This window comes from Diplotaxodon limnothrissa, linkage group LG5, assembly GCF_057381915.1.
Source record: "Diplotaxodon limnothrissa isolate DT_005_m linkage group LG5, D_limnothrissa_male_GT1.1, whole genome shotgun sequence".
NCBI lineage: Eukaryota > Metazoa > Chordata > Actinopteri > Cichliformes > Cichlidae > Diplotaxodon > Diplotaxodon limnothrissa.
Window position 1 is genome coordinate 13,894,514 of NC_140600.1, and position 20,105 is coordinate 13,914,618.

Consider the following 20,105-nt stretch of genomic DNA (forward strand, 5'->3'; position numbering starts at 1 on the left):
GATATGACCATCATGGGGCTTATCACAGACAATGAGACGGTCTACAGAGAGAAAGGCACTAAATATCTGGTGTCAGGACAACCTCTCTCTCAACATCAGCAAAACAAAGGAAGTGATAGTGGACTATAGAAATCAACACAGAAAAGAACACTAGCCTATCCACATCAGTGGTGTTAAGGTTGAAAGTGTCAGCAGTTTCATGTTCCTTGGTATGAACATTACAGAGGATCTCTCCTGGATCCTTCACAAAGCCACTGTGGTCAGAAACACTTGTCAGTGCTTATACTTCCTAAAGAGCCTTAGGAAGTTTGACAGGAATTCTAGCATCTCCTCTAACTTCTATAGGATCACAATCGAGAACCTGGTGTAGGAGTTGCTCTGCCAACAACTGGAGATCATTACAGAGAGTGGAAGAGGTGGCAGAAAACACCAGTGGCGAGAGCCTTACTGCCATTAAGGCAGAGGCACCCACCCACTCACACACCTCTGCCAGCTGGTAAGAACTTGCTCTGAGAACATGACTTGGGGGCGGCATCACGGGCATCGGCAAAAAAAAAAAAAAAAAATTGCTCATACTCATGCTGCCCTGACATCATGCCAGCGCATTTTGGGAATGGCATAGGCACCGATCGGTTTTCTATCGCCCATTTGAGTAAGGGCGCCCTCCGGTGCGCAGCATCTAATAACCAACTCGCAAAATAAAACAAAATAAAATAAAAACAAAACAACAAACACGAAAGCACCAGATATCGTGATACAGACTTATAATTTGCACCGATGTTTTTTTGAAATTCTATACGCGAAAAAGTGAGCGCGAGAGCCCTCGGTGCGCCTGCTCGCTGCTGAAGTCAAAGTAAACTTTATCGTCATCTCCGCTACATACAGTCCAGTATATAGAGAGACGAGACGACAAGGCTCCAGTTACAGTAGTGCAAGTAAACAAACAATAAATATAAGAAGAGTAAGAAAATAAATATACACTTTAGGACTAGAGATGGCACGATACCACTTCTTTATGTCCGATACAGATACCATAAATTTGGATATCTGCCGATACCGATATGAATCCGATATAGTGTGTTTTTTAATCAATAAAACTTTTTTTTAATATCTTGCAGCATTTTGTATAAGTTCATACTGAAGTAAAGCTATTCTGTTATACCTGTATGCAAAAAATACACTGCACCCAAAATATTTCATAGTTCAGCAATACTGATCAATCTAATAAACTTACTCCATCCTTCCTATTCTGGTATTTTAAAGAGTACTTAGAAGAAATATTAAGCAACCTAACTAATAGGGTTGCAAACTCCCAGCAAATAAAAAATAGGGAACCACCCCACACCCTCCACCTCATGATTCTTAATCGACGTAATCAACTTTAATTTGATGCAGGTTGGAAAAAAATTGCACAGAAATAAATTATTTTTCAAGAATAATTAAATAGATTCAACATCTTTCTTCTACAGAATTGCAGACTGCACAGATGGTACACAGCAAATCCAGCATGTCCAAATTAACACTGTCGGATTTGATTTCAACACTATTAAAGTGTCTATATGGGTCCACACCAGAGAGTGTTAATTTAACTCTTTTTGGAGAGTTGGTACGTTAACTCTGATGTAGTGTTAAACACCAAATCTGTCTGGAGTTGATAATTTAACACTTGGTGTTAAGAGTTTATATATTAACTCTCAAAGAGTATTTTAGTTTAACTACGTAAGAGTTATCTTCTAATTCATTCTAAAAAGCGGGAATTTTACTGTTCTGAACTTCTAGAAATTTCTTTTGGAAATAAACATTTACTAAAAAGATGCAATGGTTTTTGGAAAACATTTATTCTGAACTGTGCACCACAATTTCAAAACATTTTCTGAAAGATGTAACAGTATACATGTTCTCACTTTCATTAGAATTGTGTTTATCAAAAGGTCTGACATAGGTGAGCTGGTAAATGCAAATAACAGCATTCTCATCACTTATTTCTTCAATACAATATGCATGTCCTTCATTCATCCCTTTGTGGAACTTCAACGCACTTCTGCTCTCCCCCATATTCCATCTTCACAAGCATATCCTGTGCGGAGATTGAATAAAAATTAGTTGACACTAATTAATGGCACAAATAATCCAGTAAACAATTGCAGCACAGTAAAAAAAAAAAAAAAAAAAAAAAAAGGAATCCTCTTATTACTTGTGTAAAGTATTTTCCCAAAAGACAAGGACACAGGCAACAGGTAATACTGAACTAAATGTAAAACCTCAACCTTTTTAATTTTTACCTAAACCGTGTGCACAAAACTCTGGAGGGATCTAAATGCTACCGTAGAACCCAGTCAGGATGTCAGCTACTGCTGTTTGCTCGTTTTTTTTTTTTGTTTTGTTTTGTTTTTTATGGGCGATCATTTTCAGGCTTCAAGTAGCACCATTATACCAACATTTCACATTCTAGACATTGTTTTAGGTGTATTTGACCAAAAGTTTGACTGAAAATTCACATGCAAGCTTTTTTTCAAGGCTGTGGTATTTGCCCGCAAACAATACCTTTCAGCTAGCTAAAACAGAATATTATGCTATCAGCAAGCAACATGGCTAATGCCTTTCACACAGCTTTGTCTCAACTCCAAAGAGCCACAGAAGTAAAAGCTCATAATAATAATTGAAACAATCTTTGAAAAAATGACTTACCAAGCATGGCAAACAACTCAAATATGTAGAGCAAAATGTTCTGAAACGGCTTCACTTCAGCTCCGATTGGAGCCGTGCTGGGGGCGGAGTCTGTGAATTTACTCTGTTGGTGTCATAGCCCCTCTAGGAGTTCAGAGTTAAGAGGTCAAGAGTTAATGTTTCCATTGTAACACCTCCAGATTTGACAGAGAAACACTCATTTTTAACACTCGATTTTAACTACTATCATTTTACACCTCAGAGTTACATTAAAAGAATGTGACTCTGCTTAGAGTAAAATTAACTCTACTTTTGCAAGAAGACTATTAACACCAAAACATTTAACACTTTTGAATTTGCTGTGTACCTTCCCAAAGGAAAAAGTACTATAGCTTACTAGGGTATATTAGACTTAACAGTTACTATATATAGTAATGGACTTCTATACATTTACGTAAGATTCAGATAATTATTTATTAAAAGCTACACATTTTAAATGAGAATAAGAAAGAAAATATGTCTTTGTGCCCCCTTTTCCCTGTTAATGCCCTATCGGCCCCCCCGGCTAAACTTTGCTAGATCCGCCCCTGCACAGTTACCAGCTGTCAGCTAAGTAGAAAAGGAGCCTGGTGTAGAAAGTAATAATAAATAAATTCTAACAACAGCTTATCAAGCTTAAATGTGCTGCTGTTGTTCAGCTGCTGCTTTCCTCTTTCTGGTGCAAAGTGGGCCAAAAACAAACAAGAGAGACGGACTCTTGACAGAAAAGCCGATCAGCTGATCATTGATCGGTTTCATGATTGAAGTAGCAGCAGGAGAGGGAGAGAGAAAAGAGGCAGTCGCTCCATATATCGGTTATTAAGTTTAACGCGGGAATGCTTTACAAACATTCAAAGATGAACTTACACACTTGCTTTACTTCTGGGATCACTTCCTCGGAGATGAAATGCCGGTTTGGTAGAGGCTACAAATACACACAGCCGCTCTATCACGTGAGCACACTGCTACGGTTATGGGCCGAGTTTCACCGCGTCGCAAGTTTTGTGAGGTGCTGATTTATTGGAAAAGATTACATTTTTTATTTCTCTTCGATATCCGATCCAGTAATTTACGTTACAAATGACTGAAAGATTAATAGGCTCTGTTTTGAGTTTTGTTCAAAAAAGAATGACTTCATATAGGGAAAAATATATATCACATGTGCAGGACACGTTAAACTAGTTTTTTTTAATTAAGCAGCAAGGCAGAACAAAATCAGGGCTGTATCAAGACACGAGGACTAAACCCCAATTCAACCAGACCCAGAACTGATCCAGAATTAAAACAGGACACAACAGTTCAAAATCAGGACTACTTAGGATTTAACCAAGACAGAACCAGAATCAGAACTAGATGATAGTAGCACTAAAAATCATCATAGACCTGCACTACACTTATTTTTTAATTCTACCAAAGTCCACTATTTAGATTGAGAAAAGTTTATATAATTGTTTAGCCTTGTTGTGCAAACAAGCCTGCAAAACTTAATAAATGTAGAATTTGAAAAATAGCAAACCTAAAAAGAAACACTAGGTACGAGATACATGAGTACCTATGATACGGTGATGCTTTTGGTAAACAACCATTTGACTAACATGTGTGTCTCACCTGCTCTTGTTCCATCTCTGTTCTGTCCTCATTCTCCATCTCCCTCTCTGTTCCTCTCTCTCCCTCTTTGTGCTGACAATCATCAAATATACAGTTGAAACCAGATATTTACATACTCTTCAGATTAAAAACACAAACACTTTTTTAATTGTAACATCAAATCAGACTAAATGTTTATTTTTTTAGATTGATAAATATAAAAAACATATTTGTTAACTTTAAGAGTAAAGAGAGAAACTGTCTGTATTTCTTAATTGTAAATGGCACCAAATTGTATTCAAACTTGAGCCACACTTATGGAGCTCCACAACTCTGTTCCTGGTGTTTTGGTTGACATCTCTTGATGTTCCCATGTCAAAGAAACAGGCTCTGTGTTTTGCCTTATATGCATCCACAGCTGTGCCACCAATTTGCTCACATGGCCTCTACTAACCTATCAGAAGCTTCTTCAGCTCAGAATGGAATCGTCTGGAATTTTCTTATTAATTAACAATAAACTTAGTGTACATCCTAAATTTGATGAAAGTGATAAAAAATAGACAGCTCTGTCTCTCTTTATTCTGACATTTAACTAATTCAAAAGATATTTCAATATTTATTTATCCAAAACAAAACAAGTTTACTCTAAATTGATGTTGTACAGTAAAAAAATGTTCTTGTGTTTTCCATAAAGTGTATGTAAATATCTGGTTTCAACTGTGAATATACTGCTGTGTATTGAAGTTCCTCTTGTTTTGCATAGGAATATACTGAACAACATACAAAGCATAATATATAAAATACTACCAGAGTTTTTTCTTTGATAGAAGCTCCTTATGTCCATTCTTGTATATCAGTGCATTACTGAAACCGATTTATTTAGCCATGGCGGGTAACAACTGAAAATATGAAATAAACACACATGTAAGCTAAGACTCTCTAAAGAAACAGCATTGTTGTTGTTCGGCTTTTCATTTCGCCATTTGTTGATTCACTTGAAGAGCAAGTAACGTAATATGGGTCAAGCGATCAGTTTGATATCAATCTTTTGTGATACACCGTCATATTTACATTATTTGTACAGTACAAATGATTTTCTTTGGTACCTGGTCAAACTTCAGTTCTCCTCTATCTGCCTGGCTGCGTTTCTCCAACAGCGCACTCGTAGGCAGCAGCTCCCCCGCCCCGCTTAGTGCCTGAGCTTGGATCATACCAATATTAGGGGGGGATTTACGCACAGTCGTAAAATCCCACAGTGTGCACTATGTGCTTAGAATATTGTGTGTATTTTTTTGCTTTATACAGTTGTCAGCCAGGCATCTAACTATGAAAAAATTACACTCCAAAAGACTCCGGGCTTCTGAAAAAACAACCCGGGCTACACTTAGCTAATGCTAAAATTAAGACTAGCTGATGAGAGGGAAGGACCGAGAAAAATTAATCAAATATATAACCTACCTCCATGGTGCCACGTCCATATATTTGTTTCAGCAAGTGACTAAAACGTCCTCATGAAATAACACATTAAAAAAAATATGACATTTTAAAGTGAATTCACAAAATAGTAAATGCTCCCCTCTAGTTCATATGCTGATAACCAAACTCTTGCAGTCATAGACTTGAGTTCAAACTGCAATGATTGAAAACTCACAACAAGTTATTTGCAATCTTTTACTGAGTTTATTTTATTATAATATAGTATAGGAGGGCAGCACGGTGGCACGGTGGTTAGCACTGTTGCCGCACAGCAAGAAGGTCCTGAGTTCAATTCCTCCATCAGGCCGGGGTCTTTCTGTGTGGAGTTTGCATGTTCTCCCCGTGTTTGCGTGGGTTCTCTCCGGGTACTCCGGCTTCCTCCCACCGTCCAAAGACATGCAGCTTGTGGGGATAGGTTAATGGATTAATCTAAGTTGTCACTAGGTGTGAATGTGCGAGTGAATGTGAGTGTGAATGGTTGTCTGTCCCTATGTGTTAGCCCTGCGACAGACTGGCGACCTGTCCAGGGTGTACCCCGCCTTTCGCCCTATGTCAGCTGGGATAGGCTCCAGGCTCCGCGACCCTGAAAAGGATAAGCGGAAGCGAATGGATGGATGGATAGTATAGGAGCAGGAAGGTTTGTTGCAGTCTAATCACTGAATGGACTCATGAGTTGGCTGAAGCAAGTGTTAGGTGTGTTATAGTGTGCTATAATTTAATGTCGGTAACATTCATAGATGGTGAAAGGTTTGCAGTTGAAGTGTCTTTGGCAACTGCTACTCTAAGGAAATATGGGATAAGCACTATTATCTTTTCTTTTTCTTTGATAGAATATTTTTTATGCACTCGGGTTTGCAGTAACCTAGTGGATAAAAATCCTGATCTGATTTCTCCTTTCCAGTTTGTTTTGAGGTATATTTAATTGACAAGTAGAGTTTCTGTGATGTATTCAAAATGGAATGACATTAGTTTATTTAATTATATTTGTTTTTAAATTGTTTTGTAAAAAATAAATGTTTTAAAAAAGATATCCATATCTATTTTATTATTTGGATGAACGTGTAAGAAGAACAGAACTAGGACCAACAACTGCAGACAATTCAACAAAACTGTAACAGGGTGAGAAAACTCAATATTTCACTTTTCAGAAAAGTTGGGCCAGCTTGATGCGAGAGGAGTAAGTGTCAACCTAACATTCTGTACTGTGTGCATATTGTGTCAGTGTTCTAAGTCAAACCACCTTTTTTATTGTTGTTTTTTTCATTTGTGAAGTTTCGTAAACTATATCTTGTATTCTGTTGTATATTTGCATGTTGTATATTCGTTGCAGTAAAATATTGCCAGCCTGTTTTCTGTTTAACTAGGAGAATATAAGGCGTGCACTCCCTAACCCTTCATTATTTTACAGTGCTAAATCTTAACAAACTAGATACACTCACACACAAAAACGTGTTCTACACATATTTTTTGTAAACACATGTAGCAGCAAGCTCACTAAATGCTTTATGTAAAATATTATGGATATTCATATGGTGGCTATATAAGATAAATTGATGTATGTTCCAAATGTAGAATGTTTCAGTAAAAAGTAAAGTAAAAATAAATTTACAGCAGACAATTTCTGGGAAAATTAAACATGCTTTTTTAAGGCTCACTTACACTGACCTATCCATTTTAGCTCAGACCATTTTTACCACATGAAAAGCAATAGTGGGCTGAATTTCATTCAGAACTGCCTAGTTGTCTAACAACCCTTTCAATTTAAATTCCTTGTCCTGTTTGATCTGCTCCACCTCCATGCTCTGAGGCCATCTGTCAATCTCCATTGTCAAGTCCAAGCACCAAACACTGAATGATCTTTTTTTTTTTTAGAACTGCTTTTAATGTGACTAATATATTTTTGCTTTTTAGTGGTTACAATAATCTTTCCTATTATGTCAGGACTCTTTGAGTCTCTTGAAATACATTCTATAAAATAATGGCATTATCATTGCAGATTATGCAAACATTAAACAAACGTTTCAACTTCTAGCAGTGGAAGTGAATTACATTGATCATACTGTTATAGTGCAACACTCTTTGTTGAAAACGCTGGGTCATGGCATTCATATGGATAGCACTTTGACACATGCCACCCAAACAAACATTTTCTCAGACAAAGCACACCCTCCCATAGTTACGTCACACCCATCAGGAGGATAATGGCCCACACCACAAAAAAACTACTCAGGAAACCAAATGCATTGACTTGATCTCCAAGATCCTATTATACCTTTGCAGCATCCCCCGGAACAAGCCCAGGCCAGTGATGCTGTCATCCACAGCCCACAGGACTTAAAGGACCCAGCATCTCCATGCCAGTCACGGCAGCATACATCAGAGGTTTAAGCCATTGTAGCAAAGTTTGAACTGAAACTGAGCTCCTAACTTTAGAGTCTAGGACCAACTCGATTAAAAGCCCCCTACATCATAACCCATTTTTCTTTCACCTGGCCTATTATGGCAACCATATGTGAGTTATGTAAATAATAATGCAAGTGGTGAACTGTAGTGCAATAAAATAACTGGCAGTTCATTGTTTTTTGAGTTTTTGAAGCAGTAACTTTAAAATATGAGAAGATGAGAATTTGAAATGGTTAAATCTTGCTAATTTTTTTTTTAAACAACTGTTATTGTGACTTATTTGTCCAGGGTAACGATTCAAAACAGGGCTATAACTATACTGTTGATGGTAAAATTAATATTTTCAGATTATAACGACATTCTTCACTGCAGCAATTAAGGAGTCAAGATTTTAATCATTTATGCAAGTATACAGGGAAAATACAGTTATGTGTCTAGAGTGATCAGAATGGCCCCTTTTAGTGTCTTCTCTTAAAAAAGGAGACCCCTAAAAGCTATCAATTCAGTGTAGTGGAGTTAAAAAGAATAATAGTAATCACCATACCAGAATGCAGCACACAATAATCTCAAATGACGCTTTTAAAAACATTTTAAAGATATTAAAAAGAGGCTTTTACAGTAAATCTTATTGCTATAGAATTTCCCTCAAGCTACTCTGAAATTCAATGGTCTTTGCTTTGTTTTGTGGATCCAGACGAGCAATCAACAAAGGGCTGAAATGAGTATTTCGGAATTCAATCAAAACCTTTAGACCTGCTCAATAGCCAATTAAAGTATCCAGATAAAGAACAGATTTTACTCTCTTTTTTGTCGAGCGTTTTTATCGCTAATCAAGAAATCACTGGTCCACTCAGCAAATGAGATGGACCCTGACGTGATCATCTTTTGAATACTCGTGATGCCATTGTGTCCCGAGTCCTGCGCCAAAGGATAATGGACACCTCAGCTAATCAGAAACACAAGGCTCGAAAGAGGGAGTTTGTCTTCCTCAGTTCACTGATTGCCAGCTTCAGAACAGTTAGGCTATATGACGCACACCGTAGTCAGCTGGTGCGCGCTGCAGTTTCGCAAATAAGACTAAAAGACCTTTCGTGGAAAGGTTGATTCGTTATGTTGCTGGCAGCAACTGGTGAAATGTGAATTTTCAGAAATGTTAGACTTATATCAAAGCAACTATTGGTGAAATTTATGAAAGAGCCTAAATGCACAAATTTATCCAGTTTTATTTAGTTTTGAAAAATATTTTGAAGTCCATGTTTCTTGACTAGAATGAACTCGGGCTCTTAAATCTTAACGAGAGCCGTTGCGAACCCACCGTTCTGTCTGCATAGAAACACCAGCTGTTTGTTTTTATTTTTTACATTTTATATATTTATTTAAGAAGAATTTGTTTGTTAAACAATATCGCATCAGATTAATCACCGCGATCGGTGTGAGCAGTTATTCTGTTGCTGGGCTGTTTGCGTGTGTCCACCCGGATGTTATTTAATAGGTTACACGGTCATATCCTTAAGAGATCTTACTGCCCATGGCCTACACGGTCTCCCTGACATCCACTCACAAAAAGCCATTGTATACTTGGCCACTGAAATCTGATTCGTCTTCTTCTTCCTTTTTAAACCTACTTGAAAGCAAATATTTTAACCACATCTCAGTCCCAAGTGGATTTGTGTTAGGAGCACTTAGATTTAAGTCACTGTCACAACAGGCCACTCTCCTGCAGCCTGTAAAAATCTCAGATTTGAGAAATGTCATGTTCTCTTTCATCTTATCCAGGCGTGTACGCTTAACACCTGATAGCAGACTTGGACGGACTGTTTGGCAGCTGCTCTAAAGAGGTGGGTTTGGGCACAGCTCAGTTGTTTCTGTTATTGTGGCCAAGCCCACGCATAGTTTTTTTTTTTTATTTCTTTAGGTAGCCTGCTGAATGGTTGGCACAGCAGACTCAGCTATTTTTTTTTTTTTTTTTTGTAAACGTATGGTAGTTCCAAGAAGACCGCGTTCTCGGAAAGACTGAAACATAATCTTCACTTTTCAGTGACTCAGCGAGCCTGGTACACGACCAGATATTTGTTTCAGGGCTACAAGATGACAATGGCATCTATCAAGCCCATTCAAACTATGCGTGGCCACTGAGCCGGATCTTGAAGATTGAATGCATGTTTGGCACGGTACCTATCCATCTGAATCCCCACCTAGAGGCAACAGGTTACACGTCTCGCCTCCCTCAAATGCACTTATAGCGCACGGCTTTTGCACGGCTTTGACTTTCCATTTCTCCCAGCACTGCGCCTTTTGCACATGCCTCTCACCATGGTGGAACATAACGGCCTGGATATTATGTGTCCGAACAAGTATAGCAACAGCTCCTCGTCGTCGTCCAGCTCCGAGCAGGACAAGAAGATCTTCAGCAAACTAAAAATCAGTTTGTCCGAAGACTATCCGAAGAAGAACGCGGAGTTCCTGAGCGGGCAATACGGGACCAATCTGCTGTTGATCGGGGCGGCGTTGATGCTTGCCATCGCAAACAAGAACCCCTCCGTTAAAGAAGAGGATCTGCGGTCCTTCACTACCTGCCTCATGATCCTCCAGCTGCTCTGGATGATGTGGTACATCTTGGTACGGGACAGGCAAAAGAGCGTGCCGCCAGAAAAAGATGTACACGCCACCTCAGGCTGGATAAGAGGCGAGTTTGCGAGATTAAACAGGCAAATGCGCACTTATGCAACAGTTTTTTCCGTTAGTGTGAAAATTAAAGGGATTTATGCGCGTGACCACTATATGTTTGTTTCATAACTTAAAGAGAACTTGAATGTTAACATATGTGGTCACAAAGACTTTATTTTCTTTGATTATATCGCTCAATAACTTTCTTTTTCTAGGTGGTTTGACCCTTCTTGCACTCCTTTCACTGATTATGGATGCTTTCCGAATTGGGCAATATGTTGGTTTTCAACCTTGTGTGTCGGCGGTGCTCGTGGTATATCCTGTCATCCACGCAACTCACACTATGGCACAGGTATGTGCACAGCCTAGGTTTAATTTTTAAAATGTGACACTCTTTCAGCAGTATCTTTTTTTCCCACATACTATTTCAAGATCTTAGAATAATGTGCTCTTTGTTGTTAAGGCAAGTAGAGAGCGTTGCTGCGACAGTATAATCCGATCATTGTCCATGTCGCTTGAGTGTAACTGCATATATCAGTGGGAATCTTTAAATGCAATGACTTAAGCAAATAAATAGAATTAAGTTTACAATAAGTATGTGCTTAGTATATTATGAAGTGTATTTCTGAAGCTTGATAAAATCACTAAACTGCATTTTGGATATGACTTTGTCAAGCTTTTTTAAGACTTGTGTTTGGGTTTTATTTAGGTGCATTTTCTCTGGTTTCACATCAAGGATGTCATCAAGAGCTTTGAAACATTTGAGAGGTGTGTGAATTGTGCGATAACCTGGGCCTTTAGTCAATATATCCTTTTTTTCTTTTGTTTGTTTTTGCACCTGCAAATCATAAGAAAATTATGTGTTCATAGTTCTATTTTAATCAATGGCATGAAACAAGCTCAACAACACCGCTAAATCCTGTCACTTATACTTGCTGTTAGGTGATCGGGTGTCTTATTTTCAACTGCTGTCTCCTCAGATTTGGTGTAATCCATGCAGTCTTTACCAACATCCTCCTGTGGTGCAGTGGTGTGATGTCAGAGGCTGAACACTTCCTGAACAACCATAAGAGGAGACTTTCTGCCCTGGGCCTCATAAACCTCACTACAGGTAAGGACCCGGGGGTCGATTGCAGGCTTGTTTTTAGAAGAAAAGTACAATAGTCCGCTTGAGAACTCACTTCAGTGGATGAAAGAAAAGGGAAAGAGAGGAGGGCTTGGAAGTGCAAGGGAGGTAAGCCTGGCTGCTCAGCGGGTCTTGTTTGTGTCGAATGTCTCTCTATTAGGTTTCAGAAGACACATATTGTTGCCCCCTCCCCAGTCCTTTCCCCACACTTCAGCCACCACCACCTCCTTTGGCAACCCCCCACTTGACCTCAGATGGCTTTGTCCCCAGGCTGCTTAGTCCCAAGGGTACTGCAATTACAGTAACTGATACATCTAAGCTTAGGGTTGAGGGGTTCTGCTACTCCTCTTCATATCCGGCTGACTGTGAGGCTGGCTGCACCCTGATTGTTGTTCACTTTTTAATTAAAGGGTGCATGACCATAGTAGTGGGCTCGGGGGGAAAGGGGGGGGGGGGGGGGGGGGCGATGGGGGCCAGGAGCAGGTGAGTTGGGAGGGGGCTTAAGACCTAGAGGGCAACAGTGTAACCATAGGAAGTGTACAAGACGTGCATTCAGCTAATGAAGGAAATTTCAAACGAATACAATATGATTAATAAATACTCAAAAGCAGAAACTTGCTTGCTCTCTTTCTCTCGCAAACAAACAATCACACACAAAAACATATTGGCATTTTCATCATTAAATAAATAAAATAAATAAATAAAAATCACTTTTTTAATTTAGTTCAATTTTTTTTTTTTTGTACAGCTCAGTGTCACAAATACAGGTTTAAAGGGCTTAAAAGGCATAAAACATATTAAGAGATAAGGTATCCCAACAATTAATGCAATAATATATATATTAAGAAGAAGAAATATTTAAATTCCAAATTAAAAGGGGGTGTACCAGTAAGTACAGTGGGTGGTATACTGGTTGAGAGGCTACAAAATTTTAAAAGAAATCTTTTGCTTTGAAATTCATGTAGTCTTGTAAAACCGAGCAACAAGATGTCAGAAGTAATCATAAAACAAATGTTGTTGAATAAAGAGAATTACAAGTCTCTACAGAATAATACTTTTATTCTTCTGGGTTTTTTCCTTCCATATCATTATTATTATTATTATTATTATTATTATTATTATTTCCTCAATTTTGGATAAATCAGTGACTACGGCCCAGTAGCACTCACCCCCATCATCACTAAGTGCTTAGAGCAGCTGGTCCTAGCACACTTCAAATCCTGTCTCCCCCCCACCCTGGACCCCCACCAATTCGCATACCGCCAGAACAGGAGCACAGAGGATGCAGTCTCCATTGCACTGCACTCTGTCCTCTCACACCTGGACAACAACAACACATACGCCAGAATGCTGTTTATAGACTTCAGATCAGCATTCAATACAATCCATCTCAGAGGATCTCACCTGGATGACCAACTGCTCCAAGCTGATCAAGAAGGCTCACCAGCGCCTCTTCTTCTTGAGGACTCTGAGGAAGAACCACCTGTCCTCAGACATCCTGGTGAACTTCTATCGCTGCACCATCGAGAGCATCCTGACCAACTGTATAACAGTCTGGTACGGGAACTGCTCTGCCTCGGACCGGAAGGCGTTGCAGAGGGTCGTGAAAACTGCCCAGCGCATCGCCAGAGCACCACTTCCTGCCATAAAAGACATCTACAGGAAGCGGTGTCTGAAAAGGGCTGGGAAAAATCATCAAAGACCCCAAACTCATGGACTGAACATACACACACACACACACAATGGACAACTGTACCCTCAAACACACAATAATAACATGGACTGAACCACCACTCACAACCACTAGTACTTTATATAGCCTCTGTAGAAATTATCCACATATCTCACTTATCTTAACTGCACTACTGTATAGCTCTGTGTAAATAATCATTCTGTACATACGATAATTTTTAACCCTACAACTGTTTACAACTTGCATAGTTCCCATTTCTGTATAACTATATATCTCAGATTTCTGTAAAGTTATTTATTTCATATTCTGTATAGTTTTTCATATTTATATCCTGTTCATAGCCTGTACATAGCTTGTACTCACTACAGCCTGTACATACTTATAGTTATAGAATATTCACAACATACTTCATACCGTGTACATTATAACATACCATAATAGATCCTTCCATCCATCCATCCATCCATCCATCCCCATCCGCTTTGTCCGGGGCCGGGTCGCGGGGGCAGCAGCCTAAGCAAAGAGGCCCAGACCTCCCTCTCCCCAGCCACCTCCTCCAGCTTATCCGGGGGAATACCAAGGCTTTCCCAGGCCAGCTGAGAGATATAAATAGACCCATTTCTGTAATATACTTACATATCTATATTATTGCTAATATATATTGTAATATATCTATATCACTAAAGCACTTCTGGATGGATGCAAACTGCATTTCGTTGCCCTGTACCTGTGCATGTGCAATGACAATAAAGTTGAACTCTATTCTATTCTATTCTAAATGTGAATATGCTACAGCTTCCACAAACCACATGCACTCAAAAGGGGTTTGCAACAAACCAAAAAGTTGGGATGTCCTGTCATAGTACAGTATAACTTAGGGCAGCACAAGGATATCAACACATTCATTAGAGAAGATTAGTAAAAATTCAATAGCTTAAAATTTGTCTCAAAACCCAAAAAAAAAACATATTTTTATGGTTAAAAATCGAAAGAGAGGAATAAGCCTAAACAGAGCACTCTGTTATTTCATGTGAGCCTGATTTAAAGTTTTAAAAAGTTGGGACACTGTGTAAAATGTAAATAAAAACAGAATGCAATGATATGCAAATTTTATCAACCCACATTTCATTTAAACTGAGCACAGAAAACAAATCAAATGTTTAAACTGAGACATATCATGTTAATATAAATATTATCACATTTTGAATTTTTAGGGCAGCTAAATGACTAAAAAAAGTTAGGACAGAATCTTGTTTACCACTGCGTAGTATCCTCTTCGCTTTTAACAACAGTCCATAAACATCTGGGAACAGAGGAGACAGCTGCTGGAGTTTTGAGAGAGGAATGTTGTTCCATTCTCATCTTATATAGCATTCTAGCTGCCCAAGAGTCCTGAATCATCATCATATTTTTTCATTCACGATGTGGCAAATGCTTTCAACTGGTGAAATTCTCAGCACCCAGATTCTTCTACTGTGCAACCATGCTGCTGTAATAGATCCAGCATGTGGTTTAGCTGTCTTGCTGAAATATGCAAGGCTTTCCCTGAAAAAAGATATTGATTGGATTGGAGCATATGTAGCTCTAAATCCTATATACATCTTTCAGCACTTTACAAATGTGCAAGCTGCCAATTACATTACATCCCCATACTGTCACAGATGAAGGCTTTTAAACTGAGCACTGATAACAGGCTGGATTGTCTCCCTCTTCTTTAACCTGGAGAAAGCAGCATCCATGTTTTCAAAAAATGCCTCATAAAAAGGATTTAATAATATTTATTTAATAATACTAAAGGATGTGACCTTTTGGAAGCATCCCAAAATCAGACGAATCCAAAATTGAGCCTTGTCTTATGCACATAGAGATTTATCAATATTCTCTGAATCTTTTAATGATATTATGTACTGTAGATAATGAGATATTCAAAATCTTCATTATTATTGTCTGTGAAGGTTCTCAGTCATCCAGGTCATTGTAGTCAAAGGAGCTTGCAAAGAAAAGCGTCTGGACTTCTTTAAGTTGCTTGAAAGTTAAAGAAGCAACTTAAAGAAGTCCAGACGCTTTTCTTTGCAAGCTCCTTTGCCTTCATTATTATTAGGAACATTATTCTAAATTTGTTCCACAATTTCTAGATACAGTTTACAGAAAGAAACTCTGCATCTCTAAGATGTCCTTTTTCTACCCAATCACGTTACTGACCAGTTACCAATTAACCTAATTAGTTGCAAAATGTTCGTTGACCTGTCTCTTTTCAGTACTACTTACTTTTCCACACTTTTGTTGCCCCTATTCCAACTATTTTGAGACATGCTGTTGCCATCAAATTCAAAATGAGCAAATATTTTTTTCATGAAATAATAAATGTGTATTTAATTTTAACTCACACTTTACACAGTATTCCAGCATTTTTTATATTGGGGTTGTACATTGCTATCTGACCTGCACATGCCATGTTTGATGTTGAGTCAGACAATATTAAACCTTGAGATAGACATTCTGTTATGGCATATGTGTGTATACTTGTAGTGTGAAATCTGAATGATTATTGTGTATCTTTATGTTTTTAATGATAATATAATCCATTTTGTTGTTGTTGTCAACCTGTAAAAGATTTACTATTCATTCTATTTTACATTTAAATTATTTCTAACATTTAGCTTTCAGAACAGTATCATTGCTTAACATGTCTTTCATTTTGTTCTTATCTTAAAAAACAGACAGGCTGTACTAATGTAAGACAGCACTGGCATAGTCAGCTTCTTTTTATTGTTCTATTTCCCTGTACCTCATGTGTTTGCCCACATTTTTAACTGTTTTACAGAGTACTCAGAACCACAATGTAACTGCACCACCAGCACATGCTCCATGTTCGCCACCAGCCTCTACTATCTCTACCCCTTCAATATTGAATACCACATTTTTGTTTCTGTCTTGCTTTTCGTGATGTGGAGAAATATTGGACGCACCATTGACCTCACTTCAAACCATAAAAGGCAGGTTGCCAAAAACCGGGGCTTGATCTTAGGTCCTCTTGTGGGTCTACTTGCCCTGGCCAGCAGTATCGGAATACTGGTGGTCTACGTTACTCATGTAGAGAAGTCAATCCAGATGCGAAGGTCAGCCGTTTCCATGTTCTACATTTATGCCATCGTCATGCTGACGGTCATGTGCTGCGCCGGTGCTTCGGGTCTGCTTATATACCGAGTGAACCACATGCCGCTGGACACCTCCAAGAACCCGTCAAGACAGCTGGACACGGAGGTGCTGTTTGGATCCTCCATTGGCTCCTGGTTCATGTCATGGTGCAGCATAGTGTCTGTGCTAAGCACCGGAAGCAACCCTCCTTACCGCTGGACAAATTTGGTCTACTCTCTGTTTATTGTGTTGGAGAAATATGTCCAGAATCTCTTCATCATAGAGTCTTTGTATCGCCAGCAAGAGGATAGAGAGAGGCAGGACCCAGAGTTACCAGCTGCTCCAGAAGTCTTCTCTGTCACTTCCTCTCTCGCTCCGCCGTACAATGGCATCATCAACCAAACTTTTGAATCTCCAGACAGGAGCTGTGTCTCTACTGAGAGCGAGCAGGAGAGTGAGCAGGTTTATGGATGCCCACGGAAACATTCAGATGTGCCAGCGCCTGTGGGAAACGAAACAGTGGAACGCCCAAATATAAAGAGGCAGATCCTGAAGAATATTGCTGTTTTCCTTATTATGTGTAACATTTCGGTAAGCACTGGTTAACTGGTCTGTGATGATTAGTTTTTTAATAGGTGGAATTGATCGAGCTGATGTAAAATCTACTGACCATTTGAAACTTCATTTGATTAAGTGTATTTTACCCAACAAAATGCGAAGTTCATTTCTTTTTGCTAGGATGACTCCCAAAAGTCAAAAGTTATTATTTGTTCATTTTAAGCTTCTGTAATTAATATATTTGCTATTCACTATTGCCATAGTGGTAAACACAAAGAGGGATTCCATGCCAATCACCCTCATTTTAATATGCTTAAGCCACATTTGTATTGTTTTGGTTTAGTTTCACTACTCTCATCAACAACAGATACAAAACTCTCCATTAAGTGTTATGTGACGTGTAACAATCATTAGCTATAACTGAGATTATAACTAAAGTGAGGACGTTACTAGCTTGTGGTGAAGGTAGTGGAGCACTGAGATATTTTCCTCAGGAGTGATGGTAGCAAAAGTAAAAATAGAGGTAATAGAGACTAATTACAGCATTTTTGGCTAATTGAATTTCAAATATAATAATATAAACAGGCAACTTTAAGCCTTATAAAATGACACTGTTGTGTTTCTACCTTGTTGTTCTGCCCCTAAGTAGCTAAAAGTATATGAATTCAGGTGTATCTAATTAGAGCTCTCTCTTTTTTCCATTTCAGCTGTGGATTCTTTCTGCCTTTGGCTGCAGGCCACAGTATGACAACGGACTGGAAGAGGAGACATATGGCTTCAGCATATGGAGCACAGTTCTCAATTTTGCCATCCCTTTGAACCTTTTCTACCGCATGCATGCAGTTGCCTCCCTCTTCGAGGTGTTCTCCAGAGTCTGACAAAATAGCAGATGACTGACAATGGCAACATGCACACGAACACTTGTCACCACTGGCTCTCGAGAGTGTGTCACAGCGCAGGTCAACCATTCAGGAGGCAGTCTGGATCACAGTCCAACAGACTTGAAAGTAATCTGTGGAGACAAATGTTGATCCCTCACTGTGGGGATTGCAGAGGAGGACAAACCTATTAGACCTGGTTCCTTAAAGAATTAGCTTGTGTAATGCAAGGGTTGTTAAAGCTAGTGATGAAAAAAATATTTGGTTTTATGAATTTAGAAAGGGTTCTTTGTACTTTTTATATTGTAGTAACATTACAGTGGGGTTTCTAACAGGTGGATCATGTACAATATATGCTTTAGCTGACATACACTTTCTATATTATTTCATATTAGTGACTGAAAACACAATTACTATTATAAAATAACACCCTACCAACATGATTACCATATACAAAAAGACTGCAGAGGAACTACATAAACACTCATTATTTTCAATATCCAATAGTACTGTATTTAACAGCTACAAGCTCAGCGGTGTACCACCTGATCCTTACTTTATCTGCATTTAAAATGTTCATACTTTACATGGATAAGGTTCTCATTTGCTTGCCTAAGTAGTTAGGTTAGTGAACACTTAAGTTGTAAGTGCCAATCTAAGCACAAACAAATTAAATCATCTTTTGAGTTGGATATTAGTTCTCAGATGTAGCACTTAATTCCCTTTCTCAGCCATTTAAGGTTCCTCAGTGTCTTACTGCGTTCTCATTTGCTGCTCTGTTGAACTAATCAAGAAGTTGTGTTAAAAAAGGCTTCTCTTCTGGACCTTGATAACACTGAACTAATGTGCATTAACACGATTGTGCATAAGGATGGGATTTTTGCAAAACAAACTGTTGCAGTGACAACTGCTGCATGGCACTGCGGACTGATGTTTACATCTGAAGAACCAGAAATGAAAACCATCACACTGATATAAATGACAACACTTGCTTCTCCTCTATTAAAACCACAGATATATAATAGTACTGTACTAGTTTGTATCAGATCACCAAATAATCTTAGACATTCAGCAGGTTCTCAGCCTGGTGCCATATACTGTATGTGCTCTCAATATGTGCCAAGTTGTGCAAAATGTTTTGTTTTGCAGATTTTTCTGCCATCTTAGTAAATACTGTTATACTGACCAAAATCATTTAAAGGGTGCGCTATGATTTTGTGAAATTTCAGTTAAATGGTGCTATTGAGAAATGATGTCTAAAGTTAGTTGTAATTTCATATCTTTTTCCTGTTGAAATAAACAAGAACTATCTTTATGTCATGTCGTGTTGCTTAACCTGCTACACACTCTGTTCACTCTTCAATAAAAGTCTGGAAGGGTAACAGATGCAGTGTGCCTACGCACCACAGGATGGCGCAACGTATTTATGTCTTTTGTTGAGACTGCTTTGGACTATCCAAATGATACTGCCTGATGGTCTTCATTTAAATGACTGTTTTACGATTTCTTAAAAAATAAGTGATAAAGATAGGATAGATTTAGATTTGAAGACATACAAAGTTGCAAAGCATACCAACAGCAACGAAGAACTGCACAATTGTGCTTCTATTTGTGACTTCAAAATAGAAGTCCTATAGTTTGGTGTTAAATTGGAAATAGTAATCCGCAATATACACTTTGCAAAATATCAGTCATCTTTTGCAGCGACCTCCACACCAACCCGTCTATAGATAACTAACGTGTGCTGTCTGCGTAAAAAGGAAATGCAGTGTCGGACACAGGTTGTCTCCTGACATGGCATCACGAGCTTATGTTTATGCTACTTCAGAGAATATGGCATTGAGCGTCGGGGGATGATTTTAACGTTGTGTCA

The 20,105-nt window shown here is 38.6% G+C and overlaps 1 protein-coding gene across 1 annotated transcript; it reads left to right on the top strand.

The window, feature by feature from the left end:
- The first annotated feature begins 10,327 nt into the window (after window positions 1-10,327).
- On the top strand, window positions 10,328-18,232 carry otop1 (otopetrin 1). The gene is made up of 6 exons (XM_085353093.1): window positions 10,328-10,858; window positions 11,055-11,191; window positions 11,549-11,607; window positions 11,820-11,950; window positions 16,483-17,387; window positions 18,062-18,232. Exons 1-6 carry the CDS (start codon window positions 10,474-10,476, stop codon window positions 18,230-18,232), a joined length of 1,788 nt encoding a protein of 595 aa, XP_085209219.1. The 5' UTR covers window positions 10,328-10,473.
- Window positions 18,233-20,105: the final 1,873 nt, after the last annotated feature.

Coding starts and splice junctions, on each gene's coding strand:
- otop1 (XM_085353093.1), top strand. CDS start 10,474: ATGCCTCTCACCATGGTGGAACATAACGGCCTGGATATTATGTGTCCG. Junction 11,192..11,548: donor CAACTCACACTATGGCACAG/GTATGTGCACAG, acceptor GGTTTTATTTAG/GTGCATTTTCTCTGGTTTCA. Junction 11,951..16,482: donor CCTCATAAACCTCACTACAG/GTAAGGACCCGG, acceptor ACTGTTTTACAG/AGTACTCAGAACCACAATGT.